At 36.3% G+C, this 9,835-nt stretch overlaps 2 protein-coding genes across 2 annotated transcripts; one reads left to right on the forward strand and one right to left on the reverse strand.

Annotated features, from left to right (window-relative positions):
- The first annotated feature begins 151 nt into the window (after positions 1-151).
- On the forward strand, positions 152-1,043 carry LOC114711292 (uncharacterized). The gene has a single exon (XM_028895667.1). The coding sequence runs from the start codon at positions 171-173 to the stop codon at positions 552-554; it is 384 nt and encodes a 127-aa protein (XP_028751500.1). The 5' UTR covers positions 152-170; the 3' UTR covers positions 555-1,043.
- A 2,137-nt stretch (positions 1,044-3,180) lies between these two features.
- Positions 3,181-9,633, reverse strand: LOC114711290 (casein kinase 1-like protein 12). Its single transcript, XM_028895664.1, has 14 exons — positions 9,153-9,633; positions 9,015-9,055; positions 7,541-7,610; positions 7,258-7,406; positions 7,053-7,148; positions 6,896-6,966; positions 5,576-5,637; positions 5,411-5,474; positions 5,244-5,328; positions 5,037-5,163; positions 4,805-4,887; positions 4,655-4,718; positions 4,174-4,253; positions 3,181-3,957 (listed from the first exon to the last, which is right to left on the reverse strand). The coding sequence occupies exons 1-14, from the start codon at positions 9,226-9,228 to the stop codon at positions 3,673-3,675; spliced, it is 1,353 nt and encodes a 450-aa protein (XP_028751497.1). The 5' UTR covers positions 9,229-9,633; the 3' UTR covers positions 3,181-3,672.
- Positions 9,634-9,835: the final 202 nt, after the last annotated feature.

Consider the following 9,835-nt stretch of genomic DNA (forward strand, 5'->3'; position numbering starts at 1 on the left):
TGTTGTGTGAATTTTTTCATCGTAGTCAGCGCCACCTTGGTCGTAGCATAGGAGTCGCTGGCAATGGGATTAAGAATGAATTTCTGGGCGAAAAATGCCATTATTTTGTTTGTTCCGAAGCAGAAGCCGCTGCTTCAGACTCTCGTCGGAAAAGGGTCAAACCTTGGAAAATGGAAGATTTCAGATCCAAGTCTTACGGCAATGCGAGGATACAGAATCAGATTGAGCCCTATTCTTGCTCTGGAACAGCATCATCTTCAGCTGGGGTCCGTGACATGCGAGATCTTAGGTGTTACAGTGCTTCATATGCTTCCTCTGCTGCAAATTCAACTCAAAGCCAAATGGGAAACGGTGTGAATTACAAGTTCAAGAAAGGTAGGTCCACAAACAGTTCTTCCTCTAAGAGCTGGAGTTTTGCTGATCCTGAGTTGCAGAGGAAGAAGAGGGTTGCTAGTTACAAGGTATATGCTGCTGAAGGTAAATTGAAAGGCTCTCTGAGGAAAAGTTTCAAGTGGCTCAAGGACAAGTACGCCAGAGTTGTCTATGGACTGTAGCAAGTTTTTAGGAATCATCTTGGTGAAGGGTTTGAACTTTGATTCAGAAAACAAATGACTGCCCTTTCTCGTTTGCTGGTAGAGCTCATGGGATGCAGTAGAGAAATTGTGATCGAAGAGTTGGTTCCGGATCCTGTAGAGTGTAGTCTTCTTGGCCGATCATGGTCCATGGAAAGAAGACACGTTTCTTTTTCTTTTTTTTCCTTGTTCTTTTAAATTTCCTTTGCTATGTATCTAAACTCAAATAAATGCAACTTTGTTTTCATGACATATTTCTCAAAAACCGATGAGCTTAAGCTCAGGAAGGGGCTTCTGTGGTTTCAAAAATTGCCTATGGAAACAGAAATTCCAGTTGCATCATCACTCTTGTAGTGGGTTCCACAAATTTTGTCTGAGCTGGATTCATTTCTCTGCAATTTCTGGAACTATTGAACCTCACTTGATGTTATTTTGTTTAACATACTACAGTGTCAATATGATTATATGAATGTGCAGTGCACTATGACATCTTCACTTTTGTGTACATCTGCATAATATTGTTCTGGCCTGGGGAGAAAGACAAGGGATACTATACCCGTTGTTCTGAGATGTAATACTTTCGGATATGGTTAGGAGCCTTGTGCAAAAAGTGTTCTGAAATCTACGCAGATTAAGCAATCCAAGTTACTGTTCAAACGCATTTAGACGAAATCTTCTGATTTGCAATTGCAATTTGAGCAAAGCCTCTAGTTGATTACTTTGAAGAAGGGAATGAAACTTCAATGTGGGGATCACAATTTGGCATTGTGCATCAGAGGGTGACTACTGTCCAGGCTTTTGTTGCAGTATTTTCACACCACTATTTCTTCGTTAAACTATTTTAGGTTTCCTGAGTAATGTTTATAATGAAGCAAAGGAGAAGAGTTCAGATGAATTTTGTCAAATGAGTGACTAAAAAGATAATAGAAGGAAACAAATGTGAATCTCATTCTTCAGACGACTACCTAGATAAAGTACATATAAAAAATAATGGTCCTCAGATTGAATATCCCATCATAACAGCTCATCACTTGGAGGACACCACATTGTCCTTCACATCTTTTGACATGTTGGTGGAGATGTGCCACTTATTTATTTAAATAATACACAGTTCCTTGCTCGACAGTTATTCTATGTTGGAGGGGCCCACAGACTATTGGACAGATGTTTATGAAAGGGATTACACTCCAAACCTTTCTGGAATGGAAAAGGAAGAAGAGATCCGTACCGATTGCATACCGTGTACAAGTTATCCATTCTTGAGGCATAATTTCAGCAGAAAGTAGGATTCATGGTGACAAGAAGAGTCAACCGAGGAAAGAAAGATAACAAAGTACTTTCATAACTTGCGGATGAGTACTAATAACCTGATATTATAAATAGATTGAATTATAAAGCGACTTTATGTAGTGCTCAGTAGCCAGTGCCTTGATTAACATCTTTCAAAATTTGTCATTGCATTACCGTTTTAGAACTTATACTATGAGAGAATTACAATCAGATTTCAGAAAGAAAAAAAATTTAATTACCTTAAAATCTATTGACAAGTAAAAAATAAATAATGACAAGTTTCAAAATAAAAAATAATAACAGATTCATACTAATCACTTGTTATTAAAATTTTTTGGTAATTAAATTTTTCTATTGACACCTCTTGATAATTTTCCCTATAACTATTAGATACAAAGATCTAACGTCAGAAGATAAAATTACAATAAGGATACCAATCTTCAATCTTAAATAAGTTGACTTTATCCCATCAACATACTACCTCTAATTAATTTAAGTAAATTAAAAAATTATTTCAATTAATTATTTATAATAAATAGACATTACTTTTTTTAAAATACTCTTACTAAGTATATTTATTAGCTAAAACCATTGTTTAATGAAAAATTTAACATATGCAACTACTACAATAACTACCGTAAGAAAAAATAGACAAATATAGAAAAACAAAGTAAATTGAAATCTTATATTTAAAATTAAATTAAGTGTCAAACTAACTTGCATATTAAGAACAAAAATAGCATGAATATGTAATGTTTACTATAAAGCCAACGGTCATTTTAGATGGACATAATTACTTTAACTGGTTAACTCCAAGGCAACATGAAGAAAAAAAATTATATGCATGCGTTTTTTAATAGAGACCTTGAAATTCCCTTGTCCATTTGCAGTGCAATCTTGCAAACATTATGAACACATGGAAAAGGAAAACATGAAACAAGATAAGGATTATCACGCATTGATGATTGCTGCTGTTGGGGAATAATAAATGGGGAATAATAAAAGCTTAACATAGGACACTCAGGAAAAGATAAGAAATGAGAGATTTTACGGAAAAATTCAATCTGTAAATGATATTTATATGACATGGCTCATCAATCAGAAATATATAACAGACACTTCCCAGTCAAAATTTACACATAAAATTACATGGATATTAATGAACAATTACCCTAAATTTCCAAGAAATCAAGCCCAACTTTCAAATAAAATCAAACTAGACTGGCTAAGCAGTTCAAATTTCTTCTGAAAGCAATAAAAGAGGAGTGAGAATAGACCTGTAACAGAAGACAGTCATCGGATTTAAAGATGATTCAGCTCGGGGGTAAAAAAGGTCTTGCAGATCTATTGATTAAAGAAAGGGAAAATTTGAATCAATCATAACAGAACTTCAGGTGTAAAATAACCCACGAACAGATGAAACTCTCCCATAATAATCTCCACAAAACTTGCATCGTGGTGGCAATTTAAGTACTATCAATAACATCAGTAGCATGGCTAATTACATTATCACTGGTTCAGTAATTTTGAACTATGCGTTCCAAGACACACCAGGTAAATCAACAACTCACAGGATAACAGGCCATAACATTCAGGAGTTCCCGCCAGAAGAGCCAATTAGGCTCAGCTTCACAGCAAGCATAAATCTTAGCTCAAATTCGTTCATCAGCTTCTCAGCTTTAGGTGTATTCACAATCCAAACCCAGATTTCCAAGTTTAGACCAAACTTGCCTCAGCTCAGTTAAAGCAGCATCAACAACTAGAGAAGTGCCAGTCAACTCATAAATTTACAAGATGAAAAGGTGACAATTTAATAATGGGCCCTCTCATCATTCTCTAATTGCAAGCTTTCGATGCCTCTGACAGCTGATTCATAATTCTTGACATGAGAAGCATTTCTTCCAGAAGATATTCTCTTTGCATCTGAAGCTATCAATGGTGAACTTCTGTGACCACTAGTAATTCTGTGAGCAGCTCCAGGGCTAGCTTCAGTAGCGCGAGTACGCGGATCTGACTCCCCGCCAACAAATGCATCACGGCCAGCAACTCGCCGAGATGACCCACTTGACTGGCCCAAAATATTGTTACTTGGAGACTGCGGGACACAGATCGTGGCTGTTAAGTTGGAATATAAAAGTTTGTTTCTATAGTGAAATCATCATTCATATTTATCAGTCGATGAGTTACAGAAGAACAGTGACCAGATTTCTCAATGAAACCCATGTTCTCTGAAATCCAAACATCCAACTGCAGGATCATTAAACATAAGAGGATTATTGGCGGATGGATTTTTCTGCTTCGAGAAACTTACAGAATTTAATATGGGACCTGACATTCTTCGCCTCACAGAATCCATTGAAACAAGACCAGGAGTTCGCCCTTCATCCCCTCCTATCAGGAAGACAGACAAGCAAGCACAAATCAGAGCTCAAAAGCAAACTAGCTACCACTTAAATTTTGAGAAATTTAAAAAAGGATAAAATAGGAGAGAAAGACAAGCCAAGCTATCAGCATAAAACCTATACCAGTGTTCAGCTGAAACAAAGAATCGGCAACACCAAAGGTAAATAAGACCATACTCTTCAAATAACAAGAAATGATTGGAGAGCAACACACACACAGAAGGAACAATTTGATAGTGTCAGGGGTAGTGATTAAGCAGTAAAGTATCCAGGAAAACCAAACACATACCAAAAAACACAATTGCGAATAAAGCAAACCAAGTTTGTATATAACAAAGAGATATAGATAAGATATTTGACCTATCTATAAAATAACTTCAGAAATATTACCTGTCTGCCTATCGGCACTAGCCACAACAGGAGGCATTCCAGAACTAGTTCCAGCACTTGGGCCCTGAAAAACAACCATCTCAGGCTTCTAAACATTGACCATGACAAAAAGGATCATGGGAGAAACAAAAAGAAGAGAAAGACAGTTACAAGGCCCCGTGCAGGAGGAGTAGCCAGCTGTGATTGCTGATACTTCAAGATAGTCCAGTCAAAAACATAGTCAAACTGAAAGCCTAACAAGGTTGCCACAAAACACAATCAAGAAAGTATGCTAACAAAGTCCTTCAAAAATGGAAATGAAAAGTTCGTCTGCAAGTAAACACGTGGTCAACATAAAATTGCAGACTAAAGAAGTGAATTCTAAAAGAACATAAGTTCAAACCTTCACGAATAAAGAGGTCACGAAATATTCTTTTCAGGTAAGCATAATCTGGCTTATCATCAAACCTTAATGATCGGCAGTAGTGGAAATAAGATGCAAATTCTGTTGGATAACCTCGGCACAGTGCCTGGAATAAAGAAAATAGTCTCAGCATAACCCAGGAAACCTAACCCATACCATGCAAAGGAGGCTAGCTGTAAAATTTACCTCGATTGAGGTAGAAACCTTCTTTTCACTGATTTTCTCATACTTCTGCTTCTTGGTGCCAGCTTTAAGCCCCTGCCAAGGAAGACTACAGAGAAAATACAAATTTAGCACAAATTTTCAACACAGCACTGGAAAAAAAATAAAGGAGGGCAGACGGCTATAATCACCTTCCTCTCAGAAAGTACATGAGGACATAACCAAGAGACTCTAAATCATCTCTTCGACTTTGCTCTGTGAATTGATCATTGCAAAAGAACAAACATCACATATCTAACAGAGGACACCACAACTTATCACAAAACGGGGGTGATGAAATATAAAATGACACATACCAATGCCAAGATGAGTGTTCATGCTAGCGTATCTAGCAGTTCCTGTCAAATTCTTATTTTCCCTGCAGTTGTAATGATCAAATAGATCATAAATCCTGTGATTCTTTTATGTAATAAATTATCAGGGGAAACGGCTAAATTATTGTTAGAAATTCAGGAGAAGAAGGGGGAATAAGATGGAAGTGGAGGTCTGTAATCATGTGGAAATCTCACGTGACAGCTCCCTTCTATAAATAAAACTCGAAAGAAAAATAATAAGAAGACAATAAAAAGATAATTAAGACTCCTAGACAGTAATTGATTCAAATTGTGCGTTGAACGCCTAACTTCTGAATCAAAAACCAAATCAAATCTTACAGTTTAGAAATACAATGAACAATGGCTTGAAATAGATATCACATTAAGTGCATATTAATTTAAAAAATTCAAAATAATAAATTAAACGAGGATAAACAGAAATTTAACTATAAATCTCACAAAACTAAACTATAAGTCTCATGACCGACTAACTAATAACTCAATTTATGAATTATTTTTCAATTTTTATTTTTTTTAAAAAAAAAAAATTGATTTCCATATCCTGCAAAGGTTTGGGTTTCCAGTGTGTTACAATGTATTGATCGTGTAGGTAACGTGACATTCCAACATGGTGCATGCTGTGCTACTACTGTGCACATAAAGCTATAAGTGAAAGCGAGTCGACATCATTTCACTTATGAGAAGGAAAAACAGTTTCAATAAATACCATGCATATGAACAAAATACTTCAATTAACTGAAATGTCCCTAGCTAGCATGAATCAAAGAAGAACGATTGGAGCAGTAATCTGTATCAATGGACTAACAAATCAATTAGAACTGTAATGTCAAGTTGGGTCCCTTGTGGCACCATCCTTAGCACCCCCGAGCAAAATTCAGCATGATAAACACAGTACAAGTGAAGTAGCACTTAAAACTTAGCATAGGACCAACAAAAAATTCAAGCTAAAGTATATATTACACAAAGAGGGCATGATTTATTGTTTATTTAGCTTATTACTCCAAGAAAATGTTTGTAGTGATTCAAATGGGCTGATAATGCAGGATTTTTTGCAAATGTAATCTTGGAAGTGGACGATTCAGCCTCTGTAATATTTCCACATGCTGATTTAGCAAACTCATTCGTTATTACATTCTAAAAAAGCATTACTACAATGTCACGAAAGTATAGCATTTCATAAAATTTTCTGGCATTCAAGATTATGACATAAATTTCATTTTCATGCTGAGCCCAAACAACAGCAATGAAGCCACATTTTATACACATAACAAATCTTCATACCTGTAAGGAATGTGTTGATGAGTTGAACTATCTCTATATTTCTTGGCCAAACCAAAGTCAATAATATAAACCTACAAGCAGATAAAAGTCATTAACCACTTTTATAATAAACAATATGCCAAAGGATAACAGACCATGTGAAAGTAAAATTAGCCACCTGGTTTGCACGCCTTCCTAAGCCCATAAGAAAATTATCTGGTTTGATGTCCCGATGTAGAAATGATTTGGAATGAACAAACTCAACTCGATTGATCTGGAAAATGATGTCAAAATCAGAAACACTTATATTAAGTTAATTCAAGTTATATATATATATATATATAAAATATATATCTCTAAATTACAAGGTCAACAGGGCCTACCATTTGATCAGCAAGCATGAGAACTGTCTTCAGTGATAACTTCCTACTGCAGAAGTTAAATAGATCTTCAAGACTGGGTCCAAGCAGATCTATCACCAGCACATTGTAATCCCCCTCCACTCCGAACCATCTAACATTTGGAATTCCAGCTGCAAAGACAAAATCAGATATTAGCTGGCATAAATTTTACAACGATATGTTTGTTGGGGGGGGGGGGGGTTCTCACAGAGAAGTGTATGATAATGGAAATATAAAAGCAAAAAGATAATAAAAGAGACCATACTTCCTCCCTGGAGAATTCTGTACAGCTTGGACTCATACAACAACTGAGGATGCTTTGTCTTGACATTTTCCTAGTCAAAAGGGAACGAAAATAAATAAAAGGAACACATCAACTGTAGTGCGCCAGAAGATACAAGAAACATCATGATGGCTGCTTAAAGTAAAATGCAACCAGAAATTAAGACGTTTCCCTAACCAATAAGCTACAGAGATCAAGAGTCATATGCACAAAGCCAAAATTGCAATCATGAAAGATGACTCTCATTCAAAGACTAACATAGATGCCCGCTCATAATATGTCCCATACAGCAGTCTTTGTTCCTAGAAAAAGAAATTCACTAATAATCATAAGTTTAAACAGCCACTCTATTTAAGGACGATCTCCAACCAAAAGTGAATAATGGATAGACAACAAGAGCATCTAAAAAGTTTGACCTTGCACTTAAATAAGGTTTCCACACTAGAGTGGAAGAGTAATTATTTTCAAATATCTTATTATCTAAAGTAAATTACCTCCAGATAATCATTGCATAAAAAATTACCAGACAATTAGAATCCATCTAACAACCAATGACCAACTTGATTTTGCTCTTAGCTAGAAAATATTGTCACTTAGAGGAAGATTACAATTCTCAAGCATATTGAAGATATCATTGTTTAAATCAGAAATACGGCAGAAAAACCTAATCCCCAAGTAATGAGTTTAGTACATTTTACTATACTTGAGAATACGAGAATAGATTTTATAAGCAACAAAGCTCGCCAATAGTCTGATTCCTATACCACACAGCTTCCCTTCATCCCTCATTTATTAAAATTTGTTTTCACCAAACCATTAGGAGCAATGCTCAACTATGATCAGAAATGGGTCGACATGATTCAAAACACCAGAAGCAACTTTTTGAAACCAAGTTAAAAATTAAAATGTGACAACAAGCATAAATCGTTCAAAATAATGTCCTTAATAAGCGATAAATTTGAAAGAATGAACTAAAGTACAGTCCCCTAAAAAGAAAAATTCTACAGAAGACTTTGAACTTGATTGCAAACAGCCCTGAGTTACAAATCAAGACTCCTTAAAAACAGTCAAGTGTATACTAAAGGTAACGGCCGGTTTCTAAATGCTCCCATGTCTCTTGTAACACCCCTTTTCAACGATCGCTCCCTATCACACTCTCAAGACTTCGCAAGAAGGAACCCGGCTCAGCGAAGACGTTGGGATCAAGAAAGAGTAGCAAAAAGCAATCTTTGAGCACTTCCAAATTAAGACTGTGAGGTATGAATGCAACTCAAAACTGAACTTTCAAACAAATCACAGATAAATGATAAACAGAAATAGACCTCAAACAAAACCATCTGCCGCAAATAACTTCACAGAAAAAGGAAATACAAAACCCTTGTACTGCGATTACCTTCACAGAAAAACAATTTCAGAACGGAAGTATAACATATAAAACCTCGTCAGTAACACTTACAAGCTTAATTGCGACCTCTTCGTTAGTTTGAATATTAGTACCTGCATAAAACCCAGAAAAAACAAATACCCAATCAGCATATCGCCCAAAATAATATAAGCAGCAGGAGAAAATGAAAAGAGATAAAAGGAAACAAACCCAGATAGATCTCGCCAAAGGAACCGCTGCCGATCTTGCGGCCGAGCCGAAACTTATTGCCAACACGGGGTTCCATTCAAAAAGCGAAAAATGGAAACCCTAAGCTAACAAGGGCACCTAATTCTAAATAAGAGAAGTATGCGACATCAAATATTCTCCGAACCCACAACTGGAATCCATGAATCCGATACGAGCGAAGAACAGCTAAGGAGAAGAATATTTAAAAAAATTAAATTTAATAAAAAGGGCAAGGGAAAAAACGAAGAATTTCTTCAGAGATCTGGGGGCAGAAAATCTCCCGTATGATAAAAAGTTAGCCCTTTTTTTTTTTTGATGAATAATAGTTACAAAATCTAGGGTTAGGTCAGGTGAAAAGGAGGAAGGGTTATTGGTTGAAGAAAAGGCAAGGAGGAGGGGTCATGGTGAAGGAGACGGATGATAGGGCATTCTCAGTTCTCTCTCTTTCTCTCCCCTTTCCCACCAATTCGAGTACGGCATTTGTTTGATCCCGTCGAAGCATAGAGCTGCAAGATTGCAACCGTCGGTTAATATGGTTTTTTGTTTTCTGGGATATATGTCTAATGGGAATAGGAATACCACGAAACGAGAAGCATGTCCACGCGCTTGTTGCGTGCAATCTACGTGTGGCCACTACAAAAGAAGCATTGGCGCCGCAGTGCTGG

Source organism: Neltuma alba, unplaced genomic scaffold, assembly GCF_004799145.2.
Source record: "Neltuma alba isolate B1F8T4 unplaced genomic scaffold, ASM479914v2 tig00011288_pilon, whole genome shotgun sequence".
NCBI lineage: Eukaryota > Viridiplantae > Streptophyta > Magnoliopsida > Fabales > Fabaceae > Neltuma > Neltuma alba.

Coding starts and splice junctions, on each gene's coding strand:
- LOC114711292 (XM_028895667.1), top strand. CDS start 171: ATGGAAGATTTCAGATCCAAGTCTTACGGCAATGCGAGGATACAGAAT.
- LOC114711290 (XM_028895664.1), bottom strand. CDS start 9,228: ATGGAACCCCGTGTTGGCAATAAGTTTCGGCTCGGCCGCAAGATCGGC. Junction 5,638..6,895: donor CATCAACACATTCCTTACAG/GTATGAAGATTT, acceptor TTACAACTGCAG/GGAAAATAAGAATTTGACAG. Junction 5,475..5,575: donor GAACACTCATCTTGGCATTG/GTATGTGTCATT, acceptor ATCAATTCACAG/AGCAAAGTCGAAGAGATGAT.